General features: G+C 47.7%; 3 protein-coding genes across 3 annotated transcripts; 1 reads left to right on the forward strand and 2 right to left on the reverse strand.

Annotated features, from left to right (window-relative positions):
• Positions 1–233: 233 nt before the first annotated feature.
• On the reverse strand, positions 234–4,676 carry LOC133903597 (protein NRT1/ PTR FAMILY 5.2-like). The gene is made up of 3 exons (XM_062345017.1): positions 4,338–4,676; positions 4,000–4,217; positions 234–2,467 (listed from the first exon to the last, which is right to left on the reverse strand). Exons 1-3 carry the CDS (start codon positions 4,444–4,446, stop codon positions 1,010–1,012), a joined length of 1,785 nt encoding a protein of 594 aa, XP_062201001.1. The 5' UTR covers positions 4,447–4,676; the 3' UTR covers positions 234–1,009.
• Positions 4,677–11,852: 7,176 nt separating this feature from the next.
• On the forward strand, positions 11,853–13,494 carry LOC133903971 (receptor-like protein EIX2). The gene has a single exon (XM_062345470.1). The coding sequence runs from the start codon at positions 11,894–11,896 to the stop codon at positions 13,301–13,303; it is 1,410 nt and encodes a 469-aa protein (XP_062201454.1). The 5' UTR covers positions 11,853–11,893; the 3' UTR covers positions 13,304–13,494.
• Positions 13,495–13,654: 160 nt separating this feature from the next.
• On the reverse strand, positions 13,655–18,294 carry LOC133903968 (MDIS1-interacting receptor like kinase 2-like). Its single transcript, XM_062345466.1, has 2 exons — positions 14,704–18,294; positions 13,655–14,327 (listed from the first exon to the last, which is right to left on the reverse strand). Exons 1-2 carry the CDS (start codon positions 17,987–17,989, stop codon positions 13,960–13,962), a joined length of 3,654 nt encoding a protein of 1,217 aa, XP_062201450.1. The 5' UTR covers positions 17,990–18,294; the 3' UTR covers positions 13,655–13,959.
• Positions 18,295–20,966: the final 2,672 nt, after the last annotated feature.

Here is a 20,966-nt window from a genome sequence, read left to right on the forward strand (position 1 = left end):
AAATCAATAGAATTGAATGGTGGCATACAAATAAGTAATTATGTGTTTACATCATCAAATCGGTTATTAAGCTCTCAAAATTGCCTGTCAGTAACATCTAAAAAGTACCATTTATTAGTAGGAATTCACATACAACAAAGGATCGTATGCAAACTATTATACTAAATTGTATCATTGTTACTGAAGCTTAAAATACAAGATTATGCTATGCAATCGAAACTATTTCACCTGACAACTATAGGCTTGGATTATGCTATGCACGAGACCAATAGCAATTAACAAGTAGAAATGTACTAACTGTAAATATGTGATGGACTCACGTAACGACAGTACAGCTAAAATGCCAAATAGCAAATAGGTTGACTTTACGCTCTTGCTTCTTGCATAGCATAAAGTGATAGAAAACGTAACATTTGCCACCATGACGGTGAGAAGTAGGAACCAAAGAAATTTGCCTTCAGCTGAATCAGACCGTCCCGCCTGGCTCGCGTCGCCCCGTCGAGCCGCGCTTGTGCCGCCATGGTCCCGCCTAGCCGCGCTTGCGCCGCCGCCGCCGCCCTCCATCTCACGGTCGGACCGACGGTGGGAGTGCAGGCTCAGCCTCTCAGGTCGTGGCCGTCACGCGTTAACGCGTGTACTCGTGGCCCCGAGGGCGCCTGGCTTGGGACGCTGGGCGTGGCCGCATGGGCAATCAGGCCGTGGGCGTTTGCTCAGCCCGTCAGGTCGATTAGAGAGAATGCTTAAAGTTCAAGACATAGAGGAAAAACAATTGCAAAATTTTTAGTGTACACTCATGACCTGAGTGGGCCCGCCCCTGCTTCTAGAATGTAGTTCATTGAGCGTCGCCGTCCGTCAGTTTGTCTGCTGCAGTAGTTCGTTCGGTGATGCGATCCATGGATGGAACATGCACAGATGCACTACATGGTGAGTTCAATTGATGGTCACAATCACTTTGGTCCAAATCATACAGTCCCTTGATTAATCACGCGCCGAAACACATGGAAGCTTGTCATGGCGCCATTGGCTCCGGCTCCAAGTGGACTCTAGGCGCGCCGCCCTGCGCGGCGACGTCGATCGCCTCCGCGGACTCCGCCCTGTACGAGTACCTGCAGCTCAGCGCCACGAACGCCGCCAGGTTCGCCGCGGCGAGCGCGGCGAGGAACGCGTAGTAGAGGTCGAGGCGCGAGGCGTTGAGGTCGTTGGCCACCCAGGGCGTCCCGCTCCCGCGCGTGGCGCGCTCCACGAGCGAGAGGATGGCGCTGCTCAGCACGCTGCCGACGCCGTACGCCGTCAGGGACATGGCCGTGCCGAGGCTCTTCATGCTCTCGGGGGCCTGGTCGTAGAATAACTCAATCTGGCCCACCACCAGGAACGCGTCGGCTGCGCCCATGAGCACGAACTGCGGGAGCAGGATGAAGATGGTCAGCGGCAGCTCGCGGCCGGCCGTGGCGGTGGGGTTCTGCAGCCCTTGGTGGCTCCTCGCGAAGCTCAGCCTCCGGCTCTCGACTGCCGCCGTGGTCGCCATCGTCACGACCTGGAGCAGCAGCCCGGAGCCGATCCGTTGCAGCAGCGTGATGCCCCGCGGGTTCTTGGTGCGCCTCCGGACGGCGGGGACGAGGACGCGGTCGTAGATCGCGACGCAGACGAGCATGGTCAGCGTGACGAACGCGCCGAGGCTGGCCGGGGGCACCTGGAACGCGCGCGCGACGCGGCGGTCCAGCGTCGCGCCCTGCCTGACGAAGAGCGTGCCCACCTGCGCCACCAGAGCGCACGGCACGAACATGGTGGCCAGCAGCGGCACGAGCTTGGCGATCTGCTTTGTCTCCTCCACCTGCGTCACCGTGCACAGCGTCCACTCGGGGGCTTCATCAACCTTAACCGCCGCCTTGTTCAGGAACCGCATGGAGCCGGTTGCGTCCACGCGGAACCTCTTCCTGCTCGCGTAGTGCTCTGGCTCCAGCTCGTGCAGCTCCCCCAGGTTTTCCGGCACCGCGACGCGGCATTTCCACACGGCCGCGGAGACCACCTTGCCCATCCTCGCGAGCGGGCTGCCCTGCGGCAACTTGTGGCGGTACAGCGGCGTGCCGGTGAGGAAGACGGCAACGGAGGCCGCGAGCGCAAGCGTCGGGACACCGTATCCGACCGACCAGCTGACGCTGTCCTGGAGGTAGACGAGGACGGTGGTGGAGATGAGGATGCCCAGGAATACGGTGAACATCCACCAGTTAAAGAAGGAGAGCTTCCGCAGCCGCTCCGGCGGGTCGAAGTCGTCGAACTGGTCGGCACCGATGGTGGAGATGTTCGGTTTCGTGCCGCCGTGGCCCAGCGCGATGGTGTACAATCCGCCGAAGTAGACGCCCAGCTGCAGGGCGGAGGCGCTTGGGCAGGTGGCGCCGCCGCCGACGATGTTGCAGGGCGGCGGTTTCAGCGCTGGCACGGAGACCGCCAGCGTCAGCAGCAGCATTCCCTGCGTTCAGTTTTGGTAATTCCCAGCGTCAGAAAACCTGGGCCGTGATGGGCATGGTCAAGGCAGCAGGCTTAGGTTGGGTCAAGTCTAAGTTGGGCCAGAGCAGTGATTTTTTTATTTTTATATATTTTAAATCAAAAAATTGTAAATATATATGGCAGTTTTGAAAAATTGCAAATCTAAGACTTCTGTCGTCAGTTGGAATGACGAAAAATCAAATAAAATGTTGCGTTCCACTGCTCTCAAAATCCAAAACACTGAAATTTTAATGAAAATTTTCTGAAAAAAATTCTGTGGTGTAGAAATTGCTACCATCTAGCTCTCCAAAAAATTTCAGATAAAAATATAACTTATACAATAAGAGACAAAAATACAAATTTAAGAGATCTTGAAATTTGTCTTTATTTGCAAATTTGCCACTAGTTTTTTTTATTTTTTGAGAGAATGCAATTCGAATGACAGTTCTAATGGTATTTTTTAATTTTTGAGTAATAAATTTGCAATAACGGGTCAAAGCAATAGCAAATTTGTAATTGCCCCTTTTATTTATCAGTGCCAAGTAATGGTTTGAGTTGAAATTTTTTGGAAAGCTAGATAATTGCATCCTCTATATCACATAATTTTTTTTTAAAAAAAAATCATTACTATTTCGATAATATTTTGAATTTTGAGAGTATTACAACACAATTTTTTATTGTTAAAATAGACATATATATAGTTGCAATTTTTATTTTGAAAATAAAAAAATAAAAAAATTCCCCGAGCTGTGGCGGTCTGAACCCGAAGGCCTAATTTGCTGTCTCACGAGTCAAATCCCCGGGCCTTCCATGTGGGTAGGCTGGGATTTCGGCCTAACCAAACAAAGCTTGAATCTTGAAGGTGAAAGCATGTTGGTATTTGGAGAATCGAATTTCTCTCAAAAACATTGGAAACTATTTTTATTCAAATGTTAAAATGACTGTTTTCTCATACCTATGTTGCCAGGCTTAATTTGACCGTGATGCAGTGATCTACTCCTTCCGGTTATAAATACATAACGTATTGGACGAGGCCCGATTGTTTTTGAAACTTTGGTAATTAATAATTTTTAAAATATTTAGTTTTAAAACATAAAAATTATACGTGTAGATTTTCTTTAAAATTATTTTATAATATTATAAATTTATTAAATTAAATGAATATATTCTAGCTAAAAATAATAGACAAAAATACGCATTGAAAATCGCGTTATATAAAAAACGTCAATCATTTTTAACAGGAGGAAGTAGTATGCTCGATGCTACACAAAAGCAAGGGGCAGATGACTCGGAGACCAGAATTAACATCGCATTTGCTCACTCTACCGTACTGTACAACCGAAGAAAAGGACGCCAAAATTACACGTGCTGGACACAGGTCATCATGGTAGTAAAAGATCCAACGGCTAAAAAGAATCGAAGAGTATTTACCTAGTGGTAATTAAGTGGCAGTAACTGGCCAAGAAGTAATTGATCAAAAGAGGATTAATGAGCGCACAGAACGTGTGTCCGTACCGTGAGGTAGACGGCGGAGCCGGCGACGAAGGTCCAGTAGCGGCCGAGGTAGGCGTCGGCGACGAAGGCCCCGAGGAGGGGCGTGAGGAAGACGGTGCCCGACCAGTTGGTGACGTTGTTGGCGGCCTCGACGGTGCCCTGGTGCAGCCGCTCCGTCAGGTACATCACCAGGTTCGCCGCCACCCCGTAGTACGCCATCCTCTCAAACAGCTCGTACACTGCACGCGTGAACGCCATTCGCCGGTGAGAGTGGCATTGGTGCCGGATCAACGTGCAGAGACGAGGCAAGACATGACCGGAAACGAGCTGGGACTGGGATTCTGAAGTATTGTGCGTACCGACGATGAAGGCGCAGGCGGTCCAGCCGCCGCGCTTGGACCGGAGCACGGGGTTACCGCGGAGGTCCACGGAGCCGTCCTTCGTGTACTCTCCCTCGCCGTTCTCCATGGCTTGGCCTCAAAAAGCGCGAGCGAGTGAGCTCGGTCGCCGCTGCAATGGCTAGCTACTGCACGTCTGCACTGCTGCCCTGTGGCCGGTCGCTGCAATGGCTAGCTAGTAGCTGCCGCATGGCTGCATTGCTGCTCTGTGGCTGGGTAGCTGGGCGCAGCTGCTACTTCTGATCCCTGCATTGAATTTTATCGCGGGGCCTGCCATTTGCCCCCTGCTCTCTTTGCATGTTTGCATTGAAGTTGAAGCCATTCACTGCGCCCTGTATCCTCCTCTACAATACGCTGCTGAGCATTGGTATTTACCAAAATGCCCTTGACGGTGACAAGAAGTAATGTAGTACTAGCAGTAGCAGCAGCGAGGTTTAACTGACCGACCGGCCGACGGTTATCGAGTTGCAGTGATTATTGAAAATTTGTGATTACCGTGATAACTATTCGAAATTTGGATAAAATTTGTTTGCTAAAATTTAAAATTTAGCAAACATTCGTCAGATTGACCTCTCAGTAACCGGTCGAATTGAACCGGTTACCGAGCGGTTTTTGCGATAAACCGAACGGTTTACGCGATAACCGAGCTTCAATTTACAGACCGATTTGGATCGATAACCGATCGATTTTGAGCGATTACTGAGCGGTTTGAACGCGTTATCAATGGTTTTGTAGGAAAATCGTAAAAACAAAAAAAATCATCAATAAATCAGGGAAAAAATAGTAACAAATGTGGCACGAGATTTGCTATGTTTTATAACATCAGGAAAAAAAATTAACATGACCTTTGCTATATTTTGGAAGTTTCCAAGACAACAAATAGATACTAATAGCAATACGAGCACGAACATATAATTGTTTCATCAAATATATGCGTACATTATATATACACCGTCTCAAATTAATAAATATATGTCGAATTGTCCGTACTAAAGCTAAAAACGCAATCACATGCCATCCATCAGTACTTACCAAAGTGATAGTCGATGCTTAAAATATAGTTTGCATAGTATCCATGTCACGTGCAACCTACGAGGTGGAAAAAAATTAGTATAATACCATAGTATGGAAATAAAGTAGTTGCAAAAAGTAAATTTTCATCACCTTTAGAACCACTAGCTTAGGGGGCGATTAAATTCGGCTATATTGTACTCCTCGATGGATATGGGCATTATTCGTCGTGTAGATAGCAATTCTGCCTTAAACTCTGCCCAAGTTTGCCCCGTCCATGCAGAAATGGTTAACCATTGTCCTTACAAAATGGCATAAAACTCAGGATCTTGCCACTCATAGACCTACTAAATCGGAGGCTCTGACTGAGTATCGGGGACAGTATAGTGGTACGGATACGATCCAGAACTACTCTCCATACCATAGCTGCTAAAATAGCTCTCACTATCTTGTGGTCAATCGTGGCCACCCTGTATGATATGCCTTTGTGAGGATGGGGCACAGTGGTCCTAATCCTGTGTGGTATGCGAAAACTTACTCTCACCAGTGAATTGCACAGGAGGAACGACAGAGGATAGGCATGGAGGAACATCATCGCCCTGACCATCATCATCATCGATATATGTCTTTAGGCTGTTGCCATTCTATTCTTGGTAAGTTGGGCTCTTTGGGTCACTATCCATGCTCTCATCGCTTTGCACTTGTCTTTTGCCCTTACACTTAATCTTCTTGCTCTTCTTTGTATGCGTCATTTGCTTCTTTCTCTTTCCCATGTGTGTCACCTACCACTGTAGCAGCCCACTGCTGTAAGTCTTGTGGGTTTGCTGTGTCTGCTACCGGGTGAGTTGGCAGGGGTATGTCACTGTCTGTATCCTCCTCATCAAGCTCAGGGGCTGCATTTGATCTGCCGGTCTCCATCCAGGTGAGCGGATTGTTCTCCTCGTTCAATATGAGCTCCAAAAACCGTTGAAATGGATCATCATCAACAGTTGATCTGATACCTGCATCCAAATTGGTCTGTATTATCAGGTTGTAGTTGACATATACCAACTTATGGAGCTTCTTGTAGCTTAAGCGGTTGCAAACTTTGGTGTGGATAAATGCAAATGTACTCCAGTTCCTCTCACACCAACTAGATGAATCGCACTGAGACACTAGGCGTCTGGCAAGCATTGTTAGTGTAGGTGTAGACGAACCAAACATAGACCACCATTGCATTGTAAGTAGGTAAAATGATATGAAGCTTGGAAAAGTAGATAAAATGATGCAACGGTTAGATATGTCAAGGTTTTTGTACCAGGACAGGATGAGTCCTGTCGTAACAAGGCATCCGTGAAGCGAGCGGACCTGCGAACGACAAAGACTTTGTCCAATATATTTCAACCTCAATAAGTGCTTTCGCGGCAGTACTAACATCGGTCATCCTCTCGAATGCCGCCCGTAGATCTTCGAACAAATTTGGATCCATGCCATACGCGTAGTGCGTGAGAGGTTTCAGGGCGGCCGCTGCAAGTTGATAATCGAAGCATTAGTACCATAAGCATTAGAAACATAAGCATCAGTACAAAAAGACAGCAAGCGGTAGGAGTGTATCACTGGCATTCATGTAGGTCCCATTCGTTAGATCATGTATTTTGCGATCGATAATTGCCATGTACTTTTCAAAAGAATCCCTGTCATTGCGATACAACGAATCATACTCCTATTTCACAACGGTGTATCTCAGGAGCACCTCACTCAATATTGGCACCTTGTCTTGATCAGCAAATCGGAGGAATGCATACAATGGTTGAACGGAATCAACAACCATTTTAAGATTGTCCCACCATGGTAAGCTGGATAGGCAACTATGTGCATATCTCCCAATATCAGATCTAATGTAGCAAGACTGCTGGAGCTCACTAGATGCCATCCATTGCATGAACCTATCCTTTCGGTGTAGAAATCTATCAAGAAATAGATAGTTTGTGCCAAATCTTATGGCATTACACCTCACCAACTCTCCACCAATCATGGCCTTCATCATTTCATATAGTTTTGAATGATTGTACAGTCATCGCGATATGGACCTTACACTTTGAATGATCATGTCGTATTCTCTAAAATCACGAACTGATTTCAATATTAAATTTATCGTATGCACCACACAAGGCTGTCACATGATAGCAGGATATTCACTTCTGAGAACCTAACATGCCTTCTTGTAGTTGTACACATTATCAGTCACGAGCTGCACAATATTTATGGCTCCAAATCATTGACCACTGCTCTTATCTCCTGCATAAAAGAATGAACCAAATAAATATACAACAATTGAAATACTATGTTACCAACTTAGCAAAATAATGTACCTTGTTCAAATATTTTGCATCTTGACTATAGCCAGTCGCATCTATGGACTTGTGAAAAAACATACGACCATTGCAATATAAGAGGAAATTAATAATACTCATGTGCGTCGGTCCCATCCACGAATCGCACATTATGGTCACACCATACTCTGGCCATTCTAGCTTCCACTTGTCAAATATTTTCTTCAATGCACTTTCATTTTCGTTCAGATGCTTACCATCTATATCCCGACCAGTTGGAGATGGTACAACATCGCCTGTTACGGAACAAATGGTCAGAAGTTAAAAAGAAAGAAATATGATAATAATAAATTCATTACAAACTTAATCACTCACCCTATTTCTGTGTTTCTTTCATTGCACCAACAAAGAATGTATCATCCGCCCTTCTACCAGGAATGCCTGAAGTGTGAAAAAAATTGGACCATGCCAAACCAATAGCTTCCTTCGCTTTCTTTCCCTTTGCACTCCATGACCCAGTGTCAATCCTCGGCTGCACAAGGGCTTTTGCTAAAGCAACATTGTAATCTCTAACACTTGGTGGTGGCTCCCTTGTTGAAGATGCTCTCCTAAGCATCCTCTTTAACACAAAGCCTCCTCTGTCACTACCACTACCACCTCTATGCTCGTAGGACTCACCTGCCATCCTCCTGAACTCTTCCTCGTCCCTCGGCTGAGCCATGACACACTGCACATGTTACTCTTTCGTGCCCTCATTGTCGCTTGTCAAATCTATCTGAACTCTTGCTGACTCTTGCCTCCGAACCCTCTCCTCAGTCTTTCCCTTCCTCTTATCTCTTGCCTTATCCAGCTTACGTCTGAAATAATCACTCACATTTGGAGGCATCATATCACAATGTATAACATTCGATCCGCGCCTTGCCAAATGTTATTTCAACCTTGTGGCACTACCGTATTTCTATTCCTTATTGCAGTAATTGTACCTAAACCCCGGAGCTAAATTGTCCCCATGCTACCACACCACATCTCTATCCGCCATCGATTAGTTTGCGATTTCTCTGTTGCAAGAAGAAAACTCAATGGTTAACCTACTAATAATTATATCCATGCATGTTAAATTGAACGAATATTATCAATATTTGCACCAAAAATCACCAGTAAATGGTCGATTAACTTGAACGAATATTAACAACTTTCGTTTGTATAAGGTAACCGACGCAATAGGGTCAATAACCGAGCGAATCAACCACTACATCTTCCTAATCAACTACACAATGAACTACCGCCCTTCTAACACCGATTACCGACCAAAAGCACTACTAAACGGTCGATAACCGAGCGCATCATGCACTGCATCGTCGAAATCGATCGCACACATATCTACCGGCCGGCCCCCTCGCCATGGTTACTGATTGAATAACACGAGAAATCGCAGAGGATAGAGCGGTTACCGAGCCACCTTCATCGGTTATCGATCTGCGTCAGGGAGTCTGCGTAGCTTGTCAAAGTCGGTCGGTAACCGCTGCGATGCGATCGGTTACCGAGCCCAGGCACTCGATAAATCGCGGCTCCATTGCTGGATTCACGTCGGAGAGCAGCGGATTTGGCCGGACGGGCAACGAAGCTCCTGTTTCGGCTGTGGAGAGGAGCGTGGAGAATTTTGGCTGTGCACAGTGCTGACCACAACGTCGGGATCCTTATCCCGTCCATGTGGGCTGAAAGGGCTGTGACTTCTGTGCATTCGGCCCATGTTAGCCTTTTGTGCATCTCAGCCCATTTAACCGAGTTCCTCACTTTGATTGTCAATTTGGTGCTGCAAACCAGATTTGTTTTGATTTTTTTTTTTGCACAGAAGCTCTTAGAATTCCCTCTAATTTTTATGAATTTTTTTGATTTTTTTCAAAATCAATTTAAATTTTTTAAGTAAAATTCGGTTACGACTCGAACTTTAAAATTGAACCGGACCGAAATGACCGGTTACCGTGCATTCTAAACGATAACTGTCGCATTTCCGAACCCTACCTATAAGTATGTGCCTATGGCCTGCAAAATAAAGTGCCTGCACTTCATCCTCGTCTTGTACTCGCTTTCCTTGACTCCCCACGCGGTCTTGCCGGCCAGTGCACTGCTAGTCCTAATGCCGTGTTGACCATGCACATTACTCTCCGAATTCCACAACGACCTGCGACTCGGTCGTCGTCATCGTCAACCACGGAAAAAAATTCTATGGAGACGTGCTGCACAGCCATCCTCATGTATCACGCTCCGAATGTCCGCCACCTGTATGTATATGTGCATCTCAAAGCATCCGCCCGAGCCGAGCGCTAGCAAAGGAGCACGAGCCGAGCGTGCGAGGATTAGCTCTAAAGCACGAGCAAAGCCACAAGTGCATCTGAGCCGATGACCAGCGCTGGAGCACGAGAGCAGCCACATGTAGACGAGCATATCTGAACTAGATTGATGGGCAGGCCTGACGGTGGTAGGTACTTCTTTCAAAAGATAATATAATAAATTGATTTAGTAAAATTTTGATGTTAATAATTTAAAGGTTTTGATAAGGACAGATTGAGAATCTTAACAACTAAATCACTACTATGTAGTTACCAAACATATGAAGACACGGTTAATCTCGTTAAGAAGATTTTTTCTTACAGTAAATCAAAAACATAAAAAAAATAAGTAGATGCAATCTAAATATTACTAATTACCGATAAAGTATTTGAGTTAGAGTTTCACAAATTGATATACGACAAGACCCGATAAGACTAAAATAGTGACACCGCATCACTTTATTTAAACAACTCTAGTTAATTCCTAATGAATATAAGAGTGAGACTAGATCTATTAAAAATATCTCGTCATATACTTTCCATCAAGTTTAAAAACACATCAATTAGATTATTGCGAAAGTTATATCCGTTTTATTAACGCGCTATTCTAAAACTCCGAGTAGACTTTGAAGTCCAACTAGAGCTCAACTTCGAGCCTGAATAAAATTGTAAGTCATCGAGAGATAACATACATGTGAGTTTATGATGGCTCTTCCATATTCATAAACAATAAAACATAATTAAAAAAATTAGTAGCAACTCATTCAAGAAAGTATGAGTAGTAAGAAATGAGTTCATTCAGGTGATTTATTTATCGCACATATATTCTTGCAATTACCTCTTATATGATTTGAGTATTATTTATAGCGTTACCTATATATGAAGGAGTGATGTTCTAGTCAAGACCTCTCAGGTCCAAGTAGTGCGCCGCCAAGGTTCCCTCACTGCCCAGTGTGCGCGAGATTGAACCACCGATGCGATAGCTGCCCGTCAAGCATGCTGGCGCCGTCCAGATCGCTGAGGCTGCTGCCGCTAATGAGATGGCATTTGTCCCGGCCGAGCACGCCGGCGCCACCAAGATCGCCGAGGCTGCCAGCGCTGATGAGATGAGGCACGTCCTCGCGCATAAGACCGGCACTGCCTAGATCGCCGAAGCTGCTGCTGTTAATGTGTTGACGCTTGTCACTGCCGGGCAGGCTTGTACCGTCGAGATCGCGGGGCATTTCAACAAACAGGAGATATGCATGAATATCTATAGAAGTTAGATCTAACAAATCATAGCAAGATTCAGGAAAAAATAATGCAGAGAATTGATTTGTGACAAGAACACAAGCACCTGTGAGCAAATACCACAGAACGTAAATCAAACGTTCCTCACCGGCGGAACACAAGCAGCTGTAAGAACACAAGAAATTGTGAGCAAATACGGCGGAACGCCGCTGGCAGAGGATCGCTTCAGTCCTCACTGGCAGCGCATCGAGGGCGGTTGCTGCTCGGCAGGGGCATCATCGCTTCGGTCCTCACTGGTGGCACATTGACGGCGGCCCGCGACCATGGCTCGGGCCAGAGGCACACACGACCATGGCTCAGCTGGCTGGCTCAAGCGGCGACTCGTTCGGTGCGGCTGGCTCGACTAGAACAAAGACTGCAGGCTCGGCTGGCCGCCCACGGGTCTGGATTTTCTTGTCTGGCGCTGGTGTGATTCGGTACTTTGAGATTGGTTCTTAGGAACAGCTGGCTTCCGTCACCCGGTGCTGCAAACGTGTGGTTTTGCAGCACGGCACCATAGAATTTTCTTCCCATACAAATGGCCTCCAAATTAAAAAATATCCTCCATTGGTCTCAAAGACTCCAACCCAGAGCCATGGCAGAGCACGCACATGGCTCCCAAGCCCCTCTCGTCTGCCTCTGCCTCTGTCTCTGTCTCCTGCTATCATCCCCAGCGCACCTGGCGATGAGCATGGACCTCGACGACGACGGAGACGACGTGAACTTCGCCGACGACAGCTTCTCCGGTGAGCTGGCACCGGCACGGCGCCTCTATGATGACAGCTTCAACGTGCTGAACAGCAACTCGTCCAAGTCCAACAGCTCCTCCGGCGCGGCCTTCTGCAGGCTGCTGTCCCTGCAGGTACTGGACCTGTCCAACAACCAGCTGACCGGGGAGCTGCCGGACTGCTGGTGGGACATGCAAGCTCTGCAGTTCATGGACCTGTCCCACAACTTTTTCTCAGGTGAGATCCCTGCAGCCCCGTCGAGCCACAAGTGTGATCTTGCGTCGCTCCATCTTGCCGGCAATGACTTCACCGGAGTCTTCCCGTCGGTTGTTGAGGGGTGCCACGAGCTGTTCACTCTGGATATTGGGAATAACAGGTTCTTTGGTGGTATTCCTCCCTGGATTGGAAGCGCCGTTCCGCAACTGAAAATTCTTAGCCTTAGGTCGAACAACTTCACTGGTGAAATTCCTTTGGAGTTATCGCGTCTTGATCAACTTCAGTTGCTAGACTTGGCCAACAACAGCTTGACAGGATTGATCCCAATGGAGTTTGGGAACTTAACCTCCATGAAGTATCCAAAAATTGTTTCTAGCCCGGGATCTCTAGACGGGTCTATTTATGAGGATAGAATTGACATTATATGGAAGGGAAAAGACCTGATTTTCCAAAGAGTACTTGAGCTGATGACAGGTATCGATTTGTCAAGCAATTCACTGTCTCTATGCATCCCTGAAGAGTTAACCAATCTCCAAGGCCTTCGATTTCTAAACTTGTCAAGAAATAATCTGTCATGCGGCATTCCTAAAAACATTGGTAGTTTCAAATATCTTGAGTTCCTTGACCTCTCGTGGAATGAACTTTCAGGAGCCATTCCTCGGGGCATGAGTGATTTACTATCCCTTGCGATGTTGAATCTCTCGAACAATCTTTTATCAGGCAAGATACCCACTGGAAGTCAACTTCAAACCCTCACTGACCCGTCGATTTACAGCAACAATGCTGGGCTCTGTGGATATCCTTTGGACATTCCATGCACAAATACTTCACTTGCATCGGATGAGAGAAATGGTAGAGATCCTGAGGACCAGTGGCTGTACTACTGCGTTATTGCTGGAATTGTTTTTGGATTTTGGCTATGGTTTGGGATGCTCTTTTCCATCACGAACTGGAGGTCTTCTGTTTTCTTATTTGTTGATGGCATGCAATTTAGGATTATGCAAAAGGTACAGCATATCGATCAATTTCTTTCGGAAGGAAAGAGTGATCATTTTCTGTAGCTTTGTTTTCTACAAGTGATACTGTGTGGCTATATTATCTACTATGCTTTGCAATCAAATCTCTTTTCGTCCTGAAGGACGGCAGGAGATTTGCTGTCTTTGTACTAAGAATGTAATATTGAGACTAAGTCCAAAATTCTAGTGGACTGTTACGTAGCAATTTGAATAAAAGAATAGGCCGTTTATATGCACCTTTGCGATACCTTTTTAGCTGAAAAGAACGTGTTCTACTCACTTGAATCTGCATGATTTATTCATACTACTAATTGGTCACAGTTGTCTGGTTGCTGCACCCAGCAGCACTTCTGCTAACTTCAATGGGATTGTTGAAGCAACATGTACATGAAACTATTCAAGCAGTGACACATATATCCGTTATCCATTCAGAGAAAACTCTCATCCAATCGAGAGAAAGAAAAAAAAGAAAGAAGTGGCTTAAGGGCACTTCTCTTACAATTTGTTGCTTTTCTACTATCCATCTTACGTTTGACTACAGACAGATTTCTGACGATCTTCAGAATAGTTTCATCGTCTATCAACCAGTTATACCGGTATGATTTTCCAGTTCGTCTTTGCCATTAAAACAGAGAGAAACTTAACGTCGCCAACTGCATTGTACAAAATCAATAGCTGCCCTCCATCTGCACAGGTAGACATCACTTTTGATAGTCTGTCAGCTTGCTTACTGTGATTAGTCGGAATGATTCAGAAAGGCAAGCTTGAGTATGCGCGGAAATCTCTTGAGCCACTGATCGCATGGAAGGCCGCAATTCAGGATTTGCTCGTGTGCAAGCAAGCGCAATTCTCACGATGACCACAATTTCTTCTGCATGCTCACCCGTTGGAGTATCCAACCGCTGGTCTAGTATGTCCTTGAGTAGTAAATCATCTTCTTTTGAAGAGGAGATAGCCGGAAGGGAGGTTAAGAGGTCACCAGGATGCTTCCCCATCATCACCTCCAGAGCAACAACTCCGAAGCTGTAGACATCGCATTTCTCCGTGACCCTCATTGTGTATGCCAATTCTGCAAGAGTAGAGTCAGAGCTGTCACAAGTTAGTGTGATGTGCCATTCAACATTTTCGAGCAGAGTATCTGAATGAGATGGAAGCATGGGAAGACCTAAGTTATGTGTAGCTGGGGGCATATGCGGCCTCATTTTTGAATTTTTGCTTTAGTCTTTTGTATTTTACAAAAAAAAAATGTACTCAGTAGTGGGAGTGTCCCCACTTGGTTTCTCAGCTAGGTCTACCCCTAAATGGAAGTATATGAAATATTGTTTCTCATAACATGACTCTATTTTTTTCAGCTGAAGTACTTAACAGTTCGAATCCAGTATGATATATGTGAATCTATTGCTAATGTGTATGCTGCATGAACAAGAAACAGATGCAAGTTTAACCTGGAGCCATGTAGCCATATGATCCTGCTACAGAAGTCCAGTTTGTGGAAGCAGACCCAAGCAGCTTCGCCGTGCCAAAATCAGACAGCCGCGGTTCGAATTCCGACTCAAGCAGGATGTTGTTCACGGTGATGTCACGGTGAACAATGGCCGGGTTGCAGTCATGGTGCAGGTAGGCCAGGGCATGGGCAACACCTTGGACAACCTTCACCCTCATGCCCCAGTCCAGCTTCTTGCCTTCCTCCCCGTACAACGTCTTCCCCAAGCTGCCCCTCTCCAGGTACTCATACACCAGGTACATGTAGCCTCCACTTGTGCAGAAGCCATGGAGCTTGACGATGTTCCGGTGGCGGACCTCTGTCAGTGCCTCTATCTCGTTCTCAAAGCTCTTCTTGCTCGCTTCTGATAAGTCTCCTGTCTCAGCGGCATGGAAGCACTTCACGGCCACGACCTGCCCGCTGGGGAGCTCAGCCTTGTACACGCTCCCAAATCCGCCTTTCCCAATGCAGAAGGATGCACTGAAGTTATCCGTGGCGTTCACGATGTCGAGAAACGTGAACTTGCACTCCTTTTCCCAGATCATGGACTCGTAAGGATCAACTGATTTAGGCTCCAGCACTTTATGCTCACCGGGTCTCCCTCTGCATGCTAGGATGAGGCAAACAACAATGGCTGCAAGCAACACCGCCCCAACTACTGACAGAACTGCTGCAATGACTGTTTTCTTGTGATGCTGTGAAGAGGCACTGCTAGAACTGCCGTGGCAAGGTGGTATGCCTTGCACATTGCCACAAAGGCCCAGGTTCCCGGTGTAAGCCTCCGCCGAAGTGTTCTGGAAAGCGTTGCCTGACGGTATCTCACCTGTGAGCTGATTGTAAGAGAAATCAACCGTCTCCAGGCTCGACATGCTAGAGAAACCAGCTGGGATAGAACCGCTGAGCTCGTTGCGTGACAAATTCAGTTTTTGCAGATTCATCAGCTTCACGAGATTTGAGGGGATAGCGCCAGACAGCGAGTTGCTGCTCAGATCAAGCAGGATCTGCAGCTGAACCAGATTGCCGAGCTCACTTGGTATCTGCCCCGACAACTTGTTCTTGCTCAAATCAAGAAAGGTTAGTGAACCAAGCTTGCCAATGCCCATTGGTATTGTCCCGGCAAGCATGTTCCCTGACAAATCAATTTTCTGCAGTTTGGAATTGTTGCCCAAATTTGCTGGAATTGGCCCTGAAAAGGAGTTATGGCTCAGATTGAGGCTGAACAAGATGCTGAGATCACCCAACTCAGGTGGGATGGCTCCTGTCAAGTTGTTTTCAGCCAAGCTGAGGTCCTGCAAGCTTGCCATGCTCCCGAACGCCGCTGGAATGCTGCCCGACATGCGGTTGTCGTCCATGTGCAGGCGCGTGATCTTGGTGCATTGCCCCCAATCATCCGACAGCCGGCCGGTCAGCTTGTTCCCGGAGACGTCGAAGTAATTCAAGCTGGGGTGAACCCCGAACGCCTCCGAGATGTCACCGGTGAAGTGATTCCCCTCCAGCCGCACCCGGTACAGCTCGGTGCAGTTCTTCAGGCACGGCGGCAGCTTGCCGCTGAAGTTGTTGTGGTTGGCCGTGAAGTTCTGCAGCGCGAAGCCGCCGCAGAGGCTCCGCGGCAGCTCGCCGGAGAAGCTGTTGTTCGCGAAGCCCACGTCGATCAAGGCCAGCCCCTCGCCGAGGTCCGGCGGGATGGTGCCGCTGAAGTTGTTGTCGAACAAGGCGAGGTACTGGAGGTTCCGCAGGGATGAGATGGTGGCGGGCAGCTCGCCTTCCAGCTGGTTGGTGTTGACGTCCAAGATTTGCAATGCTGTCATGTTGCCGATCTCCGGCGGGATCGTGCCGGTGAGCCTGTTGAAGAAGAGCGCCAGCCTCTTGAGCTGCTTGAGGTTGCCAAACGAACTAGGGATCGGCCCGGTGAGCGAGTTCACCGACAAATCCAGTTCGTTCAGGTTCGCCAACCTGCCGAGCTCCGGGGGAATAGAGCCGGTGAGGTTGTTGCTGAAGAGATACAAGAATCTCAGCTTCGTTGCCTTGCCTACCTCCGGCGGAATCTTTCCGGTCAGCGAGTTGTTCTGCACTTGGAATGATATGAGCTCCGGCCAGCTCGCGAACAGCCCCCCTGGGATCTCGCCGGTGAGGTTGTTCGACGATATGCCGAACTCCCGCATCTTCCGCATCCCGGCATACGACGCCGGCAAGCTCCCGGAGAGCTGGTTGCCGGAAAGGTCCACGTAATCGAGGCTGGTAAGCTTGCCGAGCTCCGGCGGCAGAGTGGACACCAGCTGGGCGCTCTTTATGTCGAGCCGCTGCAGCATTCGGAGCCGGCCAAGAACCGACGGGAGCGGCCCGCCGAGCGGGCTGCCGCCGAGCTCAAGAACCCTCAGCTGCGACATCGACCCGAGGAACTCCGGGACGCCGCCGCTGAGGCTGTTGCCGCCGATGCGCAGGTCCTGGAGCTTCGTCAGCCTCGCGAGCGACGGCGGGATAGACCCGGAGAACGCGTTGACGGACAGGTTGAGGTACCTCAGGTTGGGCAGCCTCTCCCGCAGCGCGTCCGGTATCGGCCCGGAGAACGCGTTCTGCGACAGGTCGAGGTAGGTGACGTTGCCGCTCCCGAGCACGAACTCCGGGAAGCTGCCGCTGAGGTTGTTGAGGTAGAGCGAGAGGAACGCCACGGTGGGCATCGGCGAGAACCTGCCGTAGTCCGGGTTGGTCAGGTAGTTTTGGCCCAGGTCGAAGTGCGCAATCCTGGGGAGCCTGCTCAGCTGGTGCGGGATGGCGCCGGCGAGGTTGTTGTTGTAGAGCCGCAGCTCGACGAGGCCCGAGAGGTCCCCGAGCTGCGGCGGGATGGAGCCGTTGAACCCGTTGCCGCCAAGGTCGAGCGTGGCGAGGGCGCGCAGCCGCGAGACGCCCGCCGGGATGGGGCCCGCGAGGTTGTTCCCGTTGAGGTCGAGGTCGGCCAGGGCCGGGAGCGCCGCGAGGTCCAGGGCGCCGAGGCCGCCGGTCAGGCCGAGCCCGCGCAGCCGGAGCGACGCGACACGGCCGGACACGTCGCAGGAGACCCCGTGCCAGCCGGCGCACACCGCGGTGGCGTTCGTCCAGGTGGAGAGCGCGGCCGGGTTACCCAGGCTCGACTTCCACGCGAGCAACGCGTCCGCCTGCGACGGTGGCGTCGCAGCATTGGCGACCCAGACGGCGAGGAGGAGGAATAGTGGGATGAGGCGCGCGGCGGCGGGTGGCGGCGGCGTCGGCATTGCCGTGCCTGCCGTGCCCGTGCGAGCGCTGGAGCGTGGAGACTGGAGAGCGTGGTGGTCTTTGTTTAGCTCGCTCCCGGCGTCTGGCAGATGAGTCGCTTGCGGCGCGTCTGGCAGTGGGGTGGGGTTGACTAGAGCATGTGGAGGTCTGGTCTGGTGGAAGCGGAACGAACGGGAAAGAGCACTTGGGCAGTGGGCGCCTTGCCCTTGCCTTTTTTGTTTAATTACGAATCCGGCCGACAGTCTGCGCTCGTATTGGTTTAACTAGGAAAAATACAAAATTAGATAATATATACGATCGTATTTACCGAAATAGATAATATATTATCATATTTATAATTTTAGTATTCGTATTCAACACCTTATTTACCGAAAATTAATTTTCGGTACATCGTACACCAAAAATAATATATTCGATACCGAGTGCCGAATATGGTGTTACTGTGCCGTATTTCGGCACAGAAAATGAACAGTGACAGCAGTGCGTTTAAGTTTTGCTTTCTTTTTTTTTCAAAACGGTGGTCTTTTGTTACTTAAAAAGTTTTAAAACTTTTTTTACGTGTTCTATAATCCATGTGTAACCTATTTTAATTAGATTCACCGAAAAATCATTTATATATTTAAAACTAAAATTCTCCCAAAAAAACTACTTTCATAACTTATAATAATTGTTAGTATCTCAAATAAATTCCCAAAAATCTGGGAAAAATCACTAATATTCTTCTTATTTGATGGACTAATTTTTAAAATTATTTTCAGCCCTAGTTTATATGATGAAAAAGTGAGTTCTTTTGTAATACTTCATTTACATGAAATGATATAAATGCATATAAATGAAGCATTACAAAGTAACTCACTTTTTCATCATATAAACTAGGGCTAGAAATAATTTTAGAAATTATTCCATCACATAAGAAGAATATTAGTGAATTTTTCTAGATTTTTGGGAATTTATTTGAGACACCAACAATTATTACAAGTTATTAAAGTAGTTTTTTTTGGAGAATTTTAGTTTTAAATATACAAAGGATTTTTCAGTGAATCTAAATAAAATGGGTTTCACATGGATTATGGAACACGTAAAAAAGTTTTAAAATTTTTGGAGTAACAGAAGACCATCGTTTGAAAAAGAGGGAAAACGAAATTCAAACGCACTGCTGTTACTGTTCATGACCGGACCATTTTCGGCACACGGTGTGCCGAATATGGTATTTTCGGTGTACGGTGTACCGAAAGTCAATTTTTGGTATACGAGGTGCCGAATACGGATGCTAAAATTGTAAATATAACGATATATTATCTATTTCGATAAATACGGTCACGTATGTTGTCTAATTTTGTATTTTTGCCGTTTAACTAGGGTTCCTCCTAATGCACGGCTACTATATGTTCGTTGATACGTGGGTTCGGGTCTTACATGTCAGCAGCTGTCTAGTACGTTAAAGGATCCAATCTACTTGTATTGTTGTGCGATGCTAGTAGTGTACAGCAGGAATAGTATAACTTGGCATGTGCGGACGCACGTTTTATCAGTATCGTTCATTTACGTTCAGATTTATGCTGGAGAAGTAGATGAAAAAAATCATAGGCCCTATTTGGTTCTCAGATTTGGGGCTAGAATTGAAGAATTGGAATCGGAATCCATCCATTCAACTGTTTGGTTGCAAGGTAGAATAAAAAAATAGAACTGAAACAAAATTCATCCAGAATTATAATATAACTAGAGAAGCAACTCACCAAATCAGAGCCCTTAGCCTCTGAATTGCACATACTTCTTCCTCACGAACGTGTTTTCACCCACACCCCCTCTACCCACCGGTGATCTCGACGGTGACCACCGCCTTCCTCCGCAGCTGACTACCACCACCGGACTCCACAGCCAACCGCCATTGGACTCCGCTGCCTTCTTCCCCAAGTCTGCCGACGCCACCTCCTTCTTCCCTAAGTCCAGCGACGACGTCAAGATCCGTTGGTGCCATCTCCATCTTCCCCAAGTCCGGCGACCTCGCCAGACTTCCCACGCCAGTGACCCCCCCCCCCTCAACCTCGCTAGTGACCTCACCTGCGACCCCACTCTTTTTGGTGACTTCTTACTCCTCCTTCCTCATCAACATCCTCTTCTTCTTCAACATCGGTGTCACCACCGACCTCTGAGCCGCCACCGTTCGCTGATTCTCCTTTGTCCCGACTCCCGTGTCTTCGTCGTCACCCCTTTCTCCCTCAAGCCCAACAGACATGAAAATCCGCCGCTACCGTCACCTTCTTCCCTAAGCCTAGTGGCCATGATATCCCACCACTTCCTCCACTTTCTTCCTCAAACTCAGTGGCCACGAGATCCCACTGTCGCCACCTTGTTCTTGAAGTCCGGGCGGTAGCTGCTAATCACGAGTCTCGTCGATGGCATCTAGCTGTCAATTCTGACTCACCTTAGCCCCGTCTGACTCCCTTCTTTAAGCTGTTGTTATTCTATTCTTGGTAAGTTGGGTTCTTTGGGTCACTATCTGGGCTCTCATCGCTTTGCACTTGTTTTTTGCCTTTACCCTTAATCTTCTTGCTCTTTTTTGTATGTGTCATTTGCTTCTTCCTTTTTCCCGTGTGTGTCACATAACACTGTAGCAGCCCACTGCTGTAAGTCTTGTGGGTTTGTTGTGTCTGTTACCAGGTGAGTTGGCAAGGGTATGTCACTGTCTGTATCCTCCTCATCAAGCTCAGGGCTGCATTTGACCTGCCGGTCTCCATCCAGGTGAGCGGATTGTTCTCCTCGTTCAATGTGAGCTCCATAAGCCATTGAAATGGATCATCATCAACAGTCGACCTGATACCTGTATCCAAATTATTTTGTATTCTCAGGTTGTAGTTGACATATACCAACTTATGGAGCTTCTTGTAGCTTAAACGGTTGCGAACTTTGGTGTGGATAAATACAAATGTACTCTAGTTCCTCTCACACCCACTAGATGAATCGTACTGAGACACT

The sequence above is a fragment of the Phragmites australis genome, chromosome 21 (genome assembly GCF_958298935.1).
Source record: "Phragmites australis chromosome 21, lpPhrAust1.1, whole genome shotgun sequence".
NCBI classification, from domain to species: Eukaryota; Viridiplantae; Streptophyta; class Magnoliopsida; order Poales; family Poaceae; genus Phragmites; species Phragmites australis.